We start from the raw sequence: 16,552 nt of genomic DNA, 5'->3' as shown, positions 1-16,552 counted from the left end.
TTGCCTCATGTTCCATTAGCTTACTACTACTGTATTGTTTAACGGTTTTACACCAGACGAATATATGAGTTAAACATAGTTTTTCAACACAGAACACGTCTTACAAGACATTTGATTAAGATAAGTTAAAATCAGAAAAGAGAGAATAGTATCCATCACAAAGTGAAAATTCACTTTGTTATTTTGCGAACCTAAAGTCCTCAAAGATATTTGATTTAGAAAAAAGCTGAAAACATCAACCAGCTCTAAAAAGAGAGTAATCAGCCTTATTGTCTATGAACTGTAATCATTTACTGTACCAAATTAATTCTTATTATGCATATCTAATCTCTATATAAAAATTAACAAATTAATAAATGTATTCTTACCAGGGAGAACACTGACTTTGAAAGTCTGTGTGTCTTTTTTCAGGCCAGGCAGGGTCACTTTCAGGTCATATGTCTGCAAAACAAAATATAGGACAGAGGAGAGGATGACAAGTGATATTTTTTTCTGTAACTTTGTGTATAATACGAGTTGTGATTTTACTGCTTTGGCAAAATGTTGTTCCTTGTTCAAAACCAGCAATGAAATCCTTCTACTTTTAAATTGTTACACCTTTTTCATCAACCCTTCCTGTGGACCGGCAAAGTTATGTCTTCTGTGAGGAAGAATGTTTTTTTAACCTTGGACTGTTGGTAATTCAGGACTTTTCCTCTTGCTTTGACACCTTTGATGATGAACTTGCTCCCACTGCTGTCCACTGTCTCATAACTCAGATCGAGGTCACTAAGTAATGACAATGATAACGTTACAAATGCCACATCCAGCAAATGAAAGACATGATGACATCATAACCAAATCGTTTAACCGTTTAGCATAAAAGCTTCATTACAGATACATACACATGTTGATCAAAACAGCATTTCAAGCATTAAGAAAAGAAGGCTCATCTTCTTAATAAGCTGTCTACTGAAAACAAAGGTAACAACAAAATTTGGCAATAAAAAGAAAAGTAGGTGTTAGACAAGTAAAGTGAAGTGACCCACCTGCATTTGAGGACAGGTAGGAGACTGGGAACAGACAGTATTGCGTTTCCATAACAATCTTTTAGATGAAGAGGAATATCAAATGGCACCCCGACGTGAAGAGTGGAGCTCACTCCATCCATTTCAAAGCCCTCAGCACTGCCCGCTGAGAAGGAGAAAAGCACCAGATATGTTTGATTAAAGTTTCCAGAAAGAATAATAATAATGAAAGTTAACACTGTGATCCTTACCTGTGATGGTGAACTTGAGTTCGTAGCTTGGGAGATTTTCGTCTCCAAAGGTGGTGGCACCACTTTCAGTTATCATGGTCTCCAGAAGCAGTGTATAACTCCCTGGGTCAGTCAGAGTCTCTGCCAAAGATGAAATGTTTGCAAAACTAATATATTAGCAGAGAAAACTTGATACCTCCAAAGAGTAATCTTTAGTTTAAAAAAGAAACATACCCATTTTTCTGAAAAAGAAATGCCACTTTGTTGTATGCTGGGCAACAAAACTGACAACCTCTTCATCATTCCCAAGACCTACATATGAAAGACCATTAGACTTTACTACATTCAGAGACTGTTACAAACTCTATACAAAGAACAACAAAGAATCAGAAAGGACTAGAACCGACGATGGAAATTTTTTGTACGTCGAGGGGAAATTAAGTAGCAACAAGCCAGCAAGTCTGTAGAACAGGTACATTTTATTTAAAAGCTGTGAAGGTGACCCTATTTCAAATAATTTTATGCATTTATTTTAGGTATAATGACATAATTCTCTTTTCTTTTAAAATTACAACTTTATTCTTTCATCTTTTTCATTTAACTAGTGCAGTGCCCTTTCAAAACATGCCTGAATTTCCAAATAGGTGTATTGGTTTAATAATCTGACATTACCACTGCGCTATGTCAATGTCTCAGCCCAATTGTTGGGCTTATCTTGGGAGTTAAGGGGCCTGAGACACATGTTGGTTAGACTCTATAGAAAATAACACAGTGTGCAGCTGTTGTATTTTAGAAGCATTTCTTAATACAGTGCTGTAAGTAATGTAGTGGCACAAGAATGCAATTGATATTAAACTCCTGTGACGATATCAACGACTGAGGAATATGGATACCATTCATTATCAGAAACCAACTATTCATATGGAAAACACCAAAGAGGGTATAGTGTATTATAGTTTTGCTCAATTCAAAGAGGAGTTACAGGAAGAGGAGTAGATAATGATATAAAAATGAATGGACAACTGGGGCAATCTTACCGGTTTTTTTTATTGAGAGCTTGACACTCAGTTTGTTCACTGTCGCATGGACCAATGTGGGAATCGTCCATATTGAAACTCCATTCTTAGTCAAAATTTCGACTTTGAGTGCCCCTGAAAAATCGAAAGTAAAAACAAAAACAAACAAAGTGATGTTTGGGCTCCTTAAAAAAGGAAATGTTTAAGTATGACCACAATTTGATGCAAACTGGTGATGAACTGGTTTATGTGCAGGCAAGTCAACATTTTACCTAACGGAGTCCCAGCCGGACGAACACCATTCTCTGGCCATGGGTTACCATCTGGCCAGTCCACTTTTAGCTTATGCGGAAGCCTGTAAAAAATAAATACCATTTACTTGAGCTGATTAAGTGCAATCAGCCTTAAACTACATTATCTGAAGGAAATAGACACAGTAACACAAATCTGATAACACCTTCATATCCACCGAATCACATCTTAAAACATGCTTGAGATGATTGTGCCATGAAAAGGGGCATATGGAGGTCCTTCATTGTGTTATGAATGCACCGTAGATGCTCGCAGCATTGCAGAACAAGCCGCTTACTCACTTGTTGAGGTCACGTTCAATGTTTATCTTGATGGCTTCTTCCTTGACAATCCTGTTGATCTTAGAAATGGGTATGATCTTGTTCTTGTTGTAGAGCGCTTTGGGTTCCTAGGAAGCAGATTATTCGTCAAAGTCATGTCAAATACAATTTTAAATAAGAGTAAGAACAAAGTACTACTAGCAATATGTGAATGTATCATTTCTGCTGTCTAAAAACCTCTTGAATGGTTCAGTTTGTTGTACAAAACTTCATTTCAAATGAATGGAATTAATTTATTTCATTGCTATAAATGTATACTTTTAAAATGCACCACTGGCCATAGCCTTCACTGTTAATGAAAGAGCCCTCCCCCACACACTTTTATGGAGGGGGCATACATGTATAACTTTTTCTAACACAAACTCCCAAATTCCTTCCTTACCAGACAAACTTCAACCTGGCCTCCTGTGGCAAAGACATCTTTGTCATGATCTCCATATAGCAGAAACTGGACCACGGTACCATGCAGAATCGGAATTGTTTTCTGAGACTTCACCTGGTTGAATAAGTGAGGAGGCATCGATACACAGTAGAATACAGAATATAGAATACATTAAAGTATATAAATTGACAGTATTTAAATAGTGCTTTTCTAGTCATAGCGACCACTCAAAGTGCTTTACGATACCGTCGACATTCACACACATTCATACAGCGCTTCTATAAAAAGCGCTTTTTCAGGGCCAGTTTGGGGTTCAGTGTCTTGTCAAAGGACACTTCGGCCTGTGGACTGGAGGATGTGGTGGTGGCTTGACCACCGACCTTCTGGTTTGTGGACTTGTCACTATATTTCCCCTGAGCCACAGCCGCACAATAAACATATAGAGTACACTTAAAAACACAAAGGGATACTCACAAGTTGGCCTGTTTTGTATATATTGCCGTCCCATTCGATGGAGGAGAACGTCGCCCAGGGATGCTGCATTTTCTTACTGGTCACATCATCTCGTTTTACGATCTCCTTGAAGCCAAGGAATTTAACTTGCTTGTCCAACTTCTCGTGACAGTTTTTTAGCCAGCTGAAGAACATGTTCTTGTGGGTAATTCTTTGTTCCTGTGAAGAGTTTCAAATCTTTAGCTCAAAGAAATGGCTTGAAGCTGCATGTAGAGATTATTGACTACTAGAAGGGAGAAAGACCACAAACTCATCATCAACAACATTAATTGGTTTACTGAAACTAAATGTCTATTTGTGCTGAGCAGGAAGCGTAGACTTGCCTTGTCTTTAATGCCAGCAGCTGATTATGTGGTTCCTGCTGAGAGCTCTGATACTCGGGCATACAGTGTTTGTGTGGACTGGAGATGATGATGCTAAATATTTAAATCCATGGTAAATATCAAACCTTTAGCTTAATGCACCTCTTTCCTCTCAGTTTGTTTAAGCTTCTTGTCTGGGGAGGGATGTCATGTTTGGGGATGTGATGGCTTTTTTTTTCTTCTGCCAGCTACTTTTGTTCACATGACCAACACACTGATGGGTTTTACTTATGGACTCTGAAGTGTACAACAAACATTTGCTGAAACATTTTCGGATATCTTATTTTTGCTATTGTTAGGCACCTTGATTAAGTAGGGAGCAGACTGTGGATGCTAAATGAAAAGCAAATAAACAATAATAATAATCAACAATATCAAGAGTAATAAAAGAATTCTCATGTCAATTTTAAGATTTTTTCAATATAAAAATTCAAATGTAGTGTATATCTACAAGGTAGTATATTTCTACATCTGATTTAGGTGTTGCAAAGGAAAATGTTGGGACTGTTCGAGTTTGTTCTACTCATCAAAGAGCCTGATAGAAAAGAAGTATGTGTATGATCACCTTTCCATTAACAACACGTGTGAAGATAGTTTCCTTGCTCCTCACTCTCTGCTCCAAATCCATGAAGGTGAGCTTGTTCGTGCTGACCTGAAATTTGTCATCAGTGAAAAGCACTCCTGAAAAACGACTGTAACACTCTTCAGGGATTTTTGATGTTGTACCAGGCCAGGCACACCAATCAAACCTGTAAGAAAAAGACAACAACACATAAGAAGACCAACACACACACAAAATAGGGAGAGGTGGGAGAAACAGAGTGATTTGCTTTAGTCTTATTTAAGAACTAGTTTGAATTCTGTATTTCTGAGAGTTAGCTGAGAAGATTGGTGCCATTCACACATTCACAAATATTCTAATCTAAAATAGCAGCTTCATATCCTGAGCACTTCTTCTTGCACTAAGTAACTTTGGTGAGCAGGAACAATGTACTGAATGAGAGTCAGTGAAATAAACTACTGGTATCTAATCCAGCAAGTTTGAGAGTTGTGCCAAGTCACTAAAGTCATTAAAAACAGTGTTTATATACAGCATTCAATGAGGAAACTTTTATGTGAAGAATTCTAAACTGAGTTTGGCCTCTTTGTTACAGTGATTGCACTGTAGTGTTGGTTGATTATGGAGCTGGAGCGTGGCGGTGAATAGCCTGGAGGTGAAAAGCCTGAAAGCTGAGGGAAGAAGTTACTCACAATGTCCACAGTAAGAGCCTACATCTTGTTTTGACACAGTCACTGCTGATGGAGACTGTGCCCCTGTGTCATTCTTCAACAGATGTGCACACAGGATCTGTTAGCAACATGTCTAATAGAATCTAATATCAGCTATGTTTAATAACATTACTCATAAACTTATAACCGTCAGAGAACAAAATCCATCACCTCCTCGTATGAATAGCAGATACACTGTCAAACACAGTAGCCTCATAACCAACAGTATCACCTAATTTATATCTAGACTAGACTAGGATTTGGTTTAGTTTAGTTTTATTTCACAGATAAACAATATAAAATACATCGTGAAAAAAACATAAAAAGTACATGTGTGGCTGCGGCAGAAACCTGTAAAGGCTTGTATGAAAACCACCCCCAAAAAACATTTGAAAATCAAAACAAAGCCCTACCCCGAACCAGGGTCTGTATCCCAACCCCACCCCTTACCCTAATCCCAATCCCTACACGAACCAGGGTTTGCATCCCACTTCCCTCTACTCTTTTCTTTTCTCCTATCTTTCTTCTCCCCCCTCACTCTTTGCTACCCCTCTACGTCAGCCATTTTCTCTCTCTCACCCAAACCAGTTTTTATACTTATTTTAGGTATCAATCTGGTAGCGATTAAAGGTGACACATTAGGCTAAAACCACTTTTTCAGCCTTTTTGCACATATTTTTGGGTATGTGGGGTGCCTGCCGGCCCACAAAACGTGAAAAAGGAACACAAAGTGGTTATTTGGTGGATTGGCTTAACCTTTCAGACGGGCTCTGAACGAGCCAGTCACAACCCGGGCGTCCCGTTACGAAACATGAAGCGGCTCCTGGGGTAGCCACGCCCCCAACCTGAGAATCTCCGCCCTTGAACTGCGAGACACCGGAGCGCATCTACGCCATTGTTATCTCTCGGCAAGCGACGGATGGACGGCTAGCATCATGTCGAAAAGAGTTAGGAACGTTTGTCTTTCGTTGGCTGTACAGACCAACATAAACCTGCACATGGACTCCCAGCCTCAGAAGACACAAGAGCAGGTGGGTTGACTTCATTTTTGATGGAAATGTTCCACAGTCGGTGAAAAGCTGAGAGTGTGTGAACCACTTTGTGTCGGAACGTTCTTCAAGCGGCCAGTGCAACACCGGATTGGAAGAAAAACTTTTTTTGCAAGATGGAGCTACAGAGGAGAGACGTGTACATTTTTTAAGACTTAACTGTGTGTGTGTGTGTGTGTGTGTGTGTGTGTGTGTGTGTGTGTGTGTGTGTGTGTGCGTGTGTGACATCACGTCTGTCACCGGAGTTACAGGCTTCAGTCACTTGCCGTCGCCGGAGCGGCCACAGTAACGTTGACCCTATGAGTGTTGGTTAGATGACGTGAGATCCAAGCATGTGTCTTTTATGAGCACCCTAAAGTAAGTGTGTTTGCTGGGTAGCTACCGGAGTTAGCACCAGTTACCGCGGTTAGTTTTTGTTGTGGGCTCCGGTACAGGAGCGATACTGAGGGTCGGACTGTGACGTCATCGCGTGGGGACATTGTGTCGAAATGTACGGTTGTTTCTCGATCTTATCATATCTAACGGTGCTCGCGTGGGCAGTTGCGCCGCAAATGGATGCGGCAGAACGTCTACCACTTCCAACCCAGCGTCTCTCGTGTGGAGGTGGATTTGTGATTTTATAGCCTGTAATGTTACGATCGGAGTCCAGTTAGGACGCGGCTAATGTACCTCAGGTGTGGAGGTGGACTTCTGGTTTTATAAGATGTAATGTTGTGGCTGCAGGCCACCGAAGCCTTGGGTCTCTGCTAACTTTGCTCCGTGATGCTGCTGCTCTGTGTCCCGCTCGGTGCGGCTGTTTTGACGGTCGGTTGCTTCCAAACATTCGATTTTGGATGAACTGCCTCGGCTACACTTTGACCTGTTGTAGAATGAGATGAGTGAGAGACACCGGTTCCGCCCTGTCTTTGTTATAAACAGTGCTATCGCTAGTATGGCTGTGTGTGTGCATTATTATATGAATTCCTTTACTCTTATCCCTCTATATTTGGTCCTGAGCTAGACAACCAGGGCTCATGCTTCAGGTAAAAATTATATACTGTGGGTTTTTCTTTTGTTCCGTGTTCTCTTCGTCTGGTTAAATGCATGTGTGTTATGTAGTTTACACAGCACATGTTGTTGTATATATAATATTTTAATTACATTTTTTATTTTTAATAAATAATCCTTATCTTTATCTTGTTTTTTATATTGCTGGAGCTGCAAGAGTTACCAGCAAAATGTCGTCGTACAATCACAATAAAAACTATGTTGAGGGAGATGCAGCTTGGGATATATAGTGATTGTTGTCATTAGATGCAATTTTTTTTATTGTTTTATTTCCCCTTGTATTTCAGAGTACATCATACCAATCGGCAACACCCATGTTCCACGGTTTAAAGATGTAGATGAAAGGATCTGTCATCCCAATATGACAGGCCGTGAAAAGGAGGAGTAAATCCCAGCATGACAAGCAGAGGGTGAAAAGAGCCGCTGGAGGAACGGACAGTATGAGAACACTGAAGACTTTTCTGAACATTGTGGCATGTAAACCTTTTCAAGTGGTGACCCTTTTTAAAAGTATGAACCTGAATATGAGCATAATATGAGCCCTTTAAAGCAACTGGTATAAAAACTCCTCTCTCCCCCTAACTCTGTCTCTGTTTTCTCTCTCTCGTATTGTATCTCTGACTCTAGAGCTGCAGGATCCAAATCATCATCATTATTATTATTATTATTAATAATAACAACATAATTGCATCTATAAGTGTCAGTATTATTTTTAATTATCAGTCTGGTAGAGATTAAAGCAGCAGTTATACAACTGTTTTCTCTCCCCTCTTTCGGCCCACCTCTCCTCTCTCCCCATTTTTCTCCTCACCCCAACTGGACGGGGCAGAAGTTCCGCCCACAATTGAGTCCGGTTATGCCAGAGATTTCTTCCTGTGATTTTTCTCCTCCACATTCGCCAAACGCTGCTTATTGTGGGAACTGTTGGGTTTTCTCTTTAATATTGTATTATTTACCTTACTATGTGCCTTGAGACAATGCATGTTGTGATTTGGCATTATAAAAATAAAATTTAATTGAACTGAACAATACGAAATAAATCAAATAAATCTGTTTAAATCTGATACAAAACAATCAAAGTGTAGGGCGTATATATATGGGGTTAACATTAAATAGCAAAAAGTCATCTTGAACATATGGATAGGATATAAATTGTTTCTAACTAATTGCTTTTAACAGCAGATCATTGTGTAATCTCTTTTTTATGAGAACATCATGGCACAGAAACAGTACTACTGAAGACTACCAACAACCCCATCATGGCTTCAGAGAGTGGACATGTCTCTATTCTCATCCTCCTAGATCTTGTCAAGGAGGTCCACAAGGTTCTGTGCTGAGACCGATACGTTTCACTTCATGTATGCTTCCTTTAGGCAACATTATCAGAAGGCACCATATAAATTCACATTGCTACGCAGATGATACCCAGCTGTATTTATCTATAAAGCCAGATGAAACTATTCTGGTAGACAAACTTCAGGATTGTCTTAAAGACATAAAGGCCTCAATGACCTGTAATTTTTACTAATAAATTCAGATAAAACCGAGGTCATTGTACTCCACCCTAAACACCTAAAAGAAACATTATAGTTATCTTAGATGGCATAACTTTGGCCTCCAGCTCTACTGTGAGGAACCTTGGAGTTATTTTTGACCAGGACATGTCCTTTGACTCTAGGACGTACTTTTTCACCTGCGCAAAATTAAGAAAATTACAAACATCCTATCTCAAGAGGATGCTGAAAACTAGTCCATATACAGCAGTTGACGGTGCGGGGTGGATTGAGTCTGTTGAATGTTGATTTAATGCTACGTTGTTACCTAGTTAGCTATGGAGGATGGATTATGACTTATAGACGTAAATAAATACATAAATGTATAAATACATAAATAAATATATAAATACTTATATATAAAATTTCTGTTCACCTAGATTTATTTATTTCTACATTTCTGTTCACATACATTTATTTATATCTGTATTTCTGTGTCCATATGCTAATGAGGCAGAGGAGGTCCTCAGCCTCAACCATGATTGGTTACAGGAGTTAGCTCAATTCGGGTCTTCTACTTCTGCCTTACGAACGGTGCTGATCCGTGTGGCAGACCCCTCTAGCGACTCGTTTTCAAAAAAGCCACTATCTGGTGTTATTAGAGACTTTGGAGACTCTGACGCAGTAGAGACTGTCATCCCTCCGGGTCCAGACTGCGAAGCCGCAAATAAATCACTCCATTTATTGTGACATAAAAAAAACAAGAATTGACAGAAGAAAGTTCATTTGTAGTTCAACATACTGTAGCGACCCTGTCTTTCAGTTAAGCCGGGCATACACTGTGCAATTTTAGAAATGCTGTTGTTAAATTCCAACTCAAACTGTCCGAGTAAATCGTCTGCTATGTGAAGCCAAAGCTCAGAATTGATGTGCTCACACTCGGTCCGACCGTCAGCCACGACTCAACCGCTCGCACTGTGCGTGTGAGACGCCTGTCTGAGGCAGTGAAGTTTGTGTTTACCATAGAAGAAGAACACTGACAGGACAGAAACTTGCGTCATCTGTGTGCCGAAACCTTATAAAAAGAGAGGAGCTGGTGTATAAGGACTCACGCACGCACTATATGTCCAATTAACATAATTTATTATATTACAAACAATAACCGCTCAGCAGCGAAGGGACCCTCCGCCCGTAGTGATACACTCCAACACACTGACTATTTATATGTTTAATATACTATTTATTTCTTATCCTTGAAGCCAAATTGACCATGTTTGCCACTTGATGCAGGCGCAGTTAGGGAAAAGGCTTAAAGGAGTTGGAGGAATCGACTCGTGGCGCTGCTTCGACTGTGCTAGAGGCTGAGTTGTTCTGTGACGTGCCACTGTGCGAGTGGAGAGCGGGTGTGTGGTGATGAGCCGCGCACAGGTTCGATGCCGGTGGATCCATGAAGGTTTTTTTTGCTAGAGTCCTAATGTGGATATAATAAAAGCCGACCTACACTGGCCAACAAGCCTCCTGTCCTCATGAGCGTTCGCTACAATATTTAGGGTGTTTATATTTCCTTCTGTCTCTCCCACTACAGTGTGAACAGAAATGTAGAAATAAATAAATGTAGGTGAACAGAAATGTAGAAGTAAATGTAAAGCGTTCATTTATTTATTTACTCTTTTATTTATTTATTGATACATTTATTTACGCATTTATTTATACATTTATTTATTTATGTATTTATATATTTATTTATGCATTTATTTATTTATTCCTGTATTTATTTATACATTTATTTATGTAATTATTTATTTATTTCTATATAAGTCATAATCTGTCCTCCATAGTTAGCTAGATGCAGAGCTGGAAAGTACTAGATAAATAAACAATGTGCCCATCTTTTACTTTCCGTGACGACAACCTTATCATGCTCGTTTACAGGCTAACCATGTAGTTCCTGTCATACCTTGTTAGCTGAGTGGAAGCTAATATGAGAGCATATTAGCCCATTATACCTTCTCTGAGAAACTTTGCTTCCTGCATTATAGCCTGCCCCTCTTAAATTGGCACCAAGGACTGTAAGACTGAGGCGGGCTTTTGAAAAAGAATGCAATGTTTCTTCAATTCTTTTTTTATATAGGCTTGCCCCACAAATTTATGTTTATTTTTTAAATTGAACTTATATATATTTTGTTCTATTTGTGTTTTTTATTCATAATTATTGATAATAAATTAAGTTTTACTGTTCAGTGCATGATGACTCATTTGTGATAATAAAGTTTAATGTTAAACTGTCAAATATCCTGCCTCGATTACATATATTTGTCACAAATGTTTGATAACCACATTTGAGGGAACATTGCAAAAACGGTGTTTTTATAAATGAATAGAATAAAGAATAGTTTCCGATATTTTGATATCGGAATTTTTTTGCTCTGTAATATTGACATCAGCATCTGCCCCAAAAATCCAAAATCAGTCGGGCAGCATGCTCTAATATAAATAACACACATCACACACTCACTCTTTTTGAACTCGTCATCTGCGATCGCTGTAATACATGGCTGATTCACAGATTTTCTCTCTGGTGCATTTCTGCGGTAAAAACATTAAGAGACACTATGTACTTGTTCTTGAACTTGTTCCTTTCATGGCAGCAAAACACCTTAGACACTCCTACAGGTTAAACCGGACTAATAGAACATGTTTAGGGCTCAGTATATGAGTCACTGCAAACAGTCACGAAAACACTCTCTAACCTGGCAACTTTAAGGACAGAAACAATCCATAACTCCACACTGTAATAAAACAATAATCGCCATTTGAAAAGAACATAACTGTCAAGTCAAAGCCCAATTTTTCAGACATAAAAAAATACTCCAAAGTCATTAGGATACATCATAGAGCCAGATCTGTAAAAGTTGTTAAGATATTTCTGGCTGCATCAAAGTGGTGGACCAACTAGTTGGTTGTGCTATTCCACTAAATTAATTTTTTTTAAACCCTACCAACCAACATTTAACAGTCACTGAATTAAGTCACCTCATATTATTTTACAGTTAAAATGGAAAAAATAAAATTATTTACTCAGATACTGTGGTGTAGGGTATGAGTCGTCCATTCCAGAAACACTCAAAGATTGGCCTCTTTCCTCTTGCCTGATGCCGGATCCCAGACTCATCCGAGTCATCATCTTCATTGCAAGGTTCTGATCAACAAAGGAGCAGAATGAAATCCACAAATTGATCAAAGGCTGACATATGTCATAAAGTATGTTTAAAAGTATGTTTAAATTTAAACATTTGAATACCTTGCACAGCGTACGGGTCTTCAGGGTAGGTCTCCTTGTCATAAAGGAAGGGGTGATAACGAATGACTCCCTCCACTGTGCCAGTGTCTAGTCCAGTGGTGGCCTTGAACTCAAACTTGTCTGCAGCAGCATTTATGTACAGAGTCTGCATATCATTATCAACTTCCCTTAGATTCATCACACGGGGAGATCTGGGATGCTTTTCCAGCAAGGTGACCTGATTAAAAGAGAAGAGTTGAATGGTGATAATTCCCTAAGCAGGTCGTGGAGAAGTACAAGTCACTGTTAAACTGTTTAAGACCAACAGCCTCACCTGAATGTCAATTTTAGGGAGTTGATCAGAGTTTGAAAAGCTGCTTTTCATGTCATTTCCATTGAGTCCATGGATGTAATAGTGATATGTGTGACTGAAATATAGACAAAACCTTTCAATATGACATAAATAAAATCAGACAAGTTGGGACCCCTTAGAAAGTTTTTGTGAGGATGTAGGTGAATTAACTTACGCTAGCTCTCTGGTCCACATTTCGAAATCTTGTTTCAAAAAGGTTATATGCTGAGGTCCAATTCCTGTAATGACCACAGCGGTGAAGCTTTCCTTCCCAGATTCCTCAGCGATTAAAGCATGGAGGAAGCGCTCATTGTCTTTATTCACATGTGAAGAGTCACCGGGCTACAGGAGGAAGAAGAAGAATCACAGCAGAGATGTTAATACAGGGGGACTCCAGATTACCTGCTGTTACATGATCATCTTTATTGGGAATTAAAATTACAAAAACATTGAATCAATCTGAACAGAGGTTTCTTAAAAAAAAGCTTTTACCTTCCTGTTTCTGATGACCCCACTGTAAATATCCTCTTTGTTTCTTTCTTTTCTCTCAAAATCCTCTTTTGACAAAACCAGTTCATGAACATCTGGGGAGCCTACTGGTTTGCTGATCATCTAGTTAATAAAAAATAAAAAAGAGCAACATCTGTTATTTCACCTGCGGTTTTATTCAGACAGACAAATGTACTAAAAAAACGAATGGAACCATTAACCCTTTGGTTAGTGGACAACCTTCTCTGAGCCACAGCCGCCCCAAACTCATAAAATCCAAAATATAAAAACTATTTTATTATATACCTGTGGAAATGTTTAACTTAGGTGTAAATGAGATGAATAGTGGCATTAAACTAATTTTCCACTCCTTCCTCTTGAAAGGTTCAAGCTCAGGACCTATATTTTATGATATTTGAAACAGAAAGGTGAGATCAAAAGTAGCTATATGTGTAATGTAATGTTGAGTAAAAATGTGGGAGTGCTGCATGGGGTAAAGAAGTATAGTAGGGGATGTTAAGAAGAAATCCGATGCTTTTCCAGGATAGGGCCAATGGTAAGATAAACAAAAAAAACAATGACTGTAAAGCTTAGTAAGTCTGATGGAAGTTGACGGTTTACAATGGCAGTCAGGAAAAATCTAGGGCACTCCAATAGTGGATGTGAGAGAATAAAGATACTTTATTAGACCATGGATATGCCTATGCGTTTCGACTCACTGAGCCTTCATCAGGGCATCCAATTTTTTATGTTGCTGGCAAGTGGTCGTGGTAAAAGTAACAATAACAATAATAACAATAATAATAAGGTATAAGGTTGTTATAAGACAACCCTTCCCCCATTTTCCAAAACAGGAAACACATTTACACTCTTCCTGTTGGGAATGTTTCCCTTAGATACCATGAATGAAAACACTCTCTAACCTGGCAACATTAAGGACAGAAACATTCCATAAAATAACCCTGTAATAAAGTAATATTCGCCGTTTGAAAAGAACATCATTGTCAAGTCCAGAAATATAAAACAGGCCACACTTTTTCAGACATATAAAAAAATTGTCCTATTTTTTTCTGAAAAAGAATTCAAAAGCAAAAAACATTTCTCTTTAAAGTAGTCTTTGTTCTACCAATGCAGTAATATTGCATTCTTAATTCATTTTCACCAAAGACTTACCCTTGTTGAGTCTCCGATGTAGAAAACAGCCTGTTTTCCTCCAACTCCAAAGTAGGATATGTCACTGTTGAGACTACGAGGGACAGGATCAGGCCGAACATACCCATCTTTCTGACTGTAGTAAAGACAAAACGAACAAAAATAGAAACAGAAAGATTATCTAATGTGGGGCATTCAAAGCTAAAAGATACCAAACTTGAACCATAGCTATTCATCTAACGTGAATATAACCAGTAGAGCACACAAACCTTTCACATGTGCTGTTTGCCCTGGTAAATTTAGAGTGTCTGAACACTGCCCAGTTATTAAGCTGCTTCAAGGTCATCCCGCAGCCGTTATCTAAGACAACGATGGCAGGTTTCCCAAGACTTTCATCAAAAAGCTGGAAAACAGAAAACAAAGAGTCGCTATTATAGATTTTGCTGGACATAGGCACAGACTGTCTGAACTCTGACATTGGACATGGAATTAGAAATAAACAGAATCAATCATTTGCAACTGCATAACCAACCATTCGTAACTCTATTGTTCTCGTTCCTGTGTTTTTAGCTGTGGCCCACAGAGCATTGTCGATCAGCTCAGCAAGTGCATAGGCTAAAAAGAAAAAAAGATGAAAAAAACAGAGTAGCGAGTTATGAGAGATGCTATGCAGATTAAATCCTCTGTCCATCTAAAGTATTCTAACTTGAATAGCTAATGACTTTTGTCAAAATTTGCTAGGCACTTACGTAATGGCTTCTGGCCCTCACTGGCATAGTACTCATGAAGGCCACTCCGGATCAATGTATCATAATGTGGTGTAAATGTAATGTGCTCTTCCATTGCCAATTGCAGAGCTTGGTCCTTCCGTCGCAGCAAGTAGAGGGTACTGCCATTCTGAAGCTCCGCTACAATTAACAAAAATGAACAACCACATTAGATGTGAAAAAAGAGTAAAAAATAAAACTTTGGTTATAGGTGATGACATATACAGTACAAATTAACAATAGTTTTAAATGTATTTGCTTAATTTTCTCATCTATAATTATATGAAACATATTGTCATAACCAACAAGGGCTGATTTACTCACCAAATCTGTCCAGATCCAGGGGTTTTCTATCAGTTGTGACCAGCACAAATGTTTCATGTGAATGGATTGCAAATTTCTGTAGAAAAAAATAAATGTCAAAAGAGTGTCAGTTTTGATGAATTCTTTGTTAGTGCTAAAACAATCAGTCAATTAATCAATTATTCAATCATAAAGGACAAAAACATTAGATGAAACCACCTGGGGCTTTGAATAACTGCATTGAGAGTTAACTTTTTTTTAACCATTTTTTACGTTTTCTGACATTTTAAAGACAAAATGACTGAGAAAATAATTGTCAAATGTTCAGACGTAACCTGCACCTTAGTCCTTGAATCATACAAATAAATAAATAAATAAAAAAGTAAAATGAAACACTTGAAGCCATTTTCCCATTTTGATAAATGTTTATGTAATCGCGTGATTCTTGCACTTTTTGGCTAATATCTTTACAGTTTACTGCACTTATTGTAAGTCGCTTTGGACAAAAGCATCAGCAGAATGTAATATAATGTAAGGTAAAATAATAATAAGCAAAATTAGAACCCAACCAATTGTCTGGCTGAAATCATCAGTCCAAATTAGCCTTTCACAAACATATTGGTATTGTTGTTTATGTTTTTCCATTATGCGCTGATATGAAATTCTTTTAAAGAATAAACAATGCAAAAATATTAGCATTTATGTTACGTAACGTTGGGGATCCCGTTCAAATGTGGTCAAATGGGCCGGGGGCCGCCATTTGCCCATCCCTGCTCTAGAGCCAGGGATTCCTCTACGTTTGTTTTGCAGGGGCGGCCTGCAACCAGCAAAGTGACTTGCAGAGGCCTCGCCAACGTCTGCCAGATATCTAGTAGGCTAAATATCTGAATGTGTCGGTGAGCCCATCTCCAGTGTGAGCTGTAATGTGACAGGCAGTGAGTGCGTCAACCTGGAAACCCGGTGGAGGAACTGTAGTACAACAAAACACACTTCACCCATATTCTCTGCTTTTACCTTTTCCGCGGTCCTTGCATTGGAGTCAGAAGCCAAACAAAATTTTGGCGGGTCCTCCCCCCGAAAAAAGTTTCTAGAGTAGATGCCATTTCCTGTATTCTGGTATCTTTTAATTAAGTTTAACGGAAGCCAGCCAGCCGATTGCTGTGCAGTATGTGTAAATCTGACTCCCTGACACCTTAAAAGAAGTGTCAC

At 38.7% G+C, this 16,552-nt stretch overlaps 1 protein-coding gene across 4 annotated transcripts in view; it reads right to left on the bottom strand.

Moving 5' to 3' along the window:
- Positions 1-16,552, bottom strand: part of smchd1 (structural maintenance of chromosomes flexible hinge domain containing 1) — a 31,213-nt gene that overhangs the window by 12,301 nt on the left and 2,360 nt on the right. For all 4 annotated transcript variants that reach the window (XM_035613182.2, XM_035613184.2, XM_035613183.2 and 1 more), the window contains exons 2-22: positions 15,365-15,440; positions 15,023-15,181; positions 14,806-14,888; positions 14,543-14,676; positions 14,295-14,409; positions 13,125-13,244; positions 12,808-12,974; positions 12,615-12,708; positions 12,302-12,518; positions 12,079-12,199; positions 4,708-4,891; positions 3,742-3,939; positions 3,268-3,381; positions 2,847-2,953; positions 2,526-2,608; positions 2,275-2,388; positions 1,472-1,549; positions 1,259-1,378; positions 1,029-1,173; positions 666-768; positions 369-441 (exon numbers count right to left, since the gene is read on the bottom strand). In XM_035613182.2, coding sequence (XP_035469075.2) covers positions 369-441; positions 666-768; positions 1,029-1,173; positions 1,259-1,378; positions 1,472-1,549; positions 2,275-2,388; positions 2,526-2,608; positions 2,847-2,953; positions 3,268-3,381; positions 3,742-3,939; positions 4,708-4,891; positions 12,079-12,199; positions 12,302-12,518; positions 12,615-12,708; positions 12,808-12,974; positions 13,125-13,244; positions 14,295-14,409; positions 14,543-14,676; positions 14,806-14,888; positions 15,023-15,181; positions 15,365-15,440 — 2,605 coding nt within the window. The remainder of the gene's footprint in view (positions 1-368; positions 442-665; positions 769-1,028; positions 1,174-1,258; positions 1,379-1,471; positions 1,550-2,274; positions 2,389-2,525; positions 2,609-2,846; positions 2,954-3,267; positions 3,382-3,741; positions 3,940-4,707; positions 4,892-12,078; positions 12,200-12,301; positions 12,519-12,614; positions 12,709-12,807; positions 12,975-13,124; positions 13,245-14,294; positions 14,410-14,542; positions 14,677-14,805; positions 14,889-15,022; positions 15,182-15,364; positions 15,441-16,552) is intronic.

The sequence above is a fragment of the Scophthalmus maximus genome, chromosome 16 (genome assembly GCF_022379125.1).
Source record: "Scophthalmus maximus strain ysfricsl-2021 chromosome 16, ASM2237912v1, whole genome shotgun sequence".
Lineage (NCBI taxonomy): Eukaryota > Metazoa > Chordata > Actinopteri > Pleuronectiformes > Scophthalmidae > Scophthalmus > Scophthalmus maximus.
The sequence above is the reverse complement of the archived record's forward strand: the minus strand, read 5'-3'. Positions and strand labels throughout refer to the sequence as shown.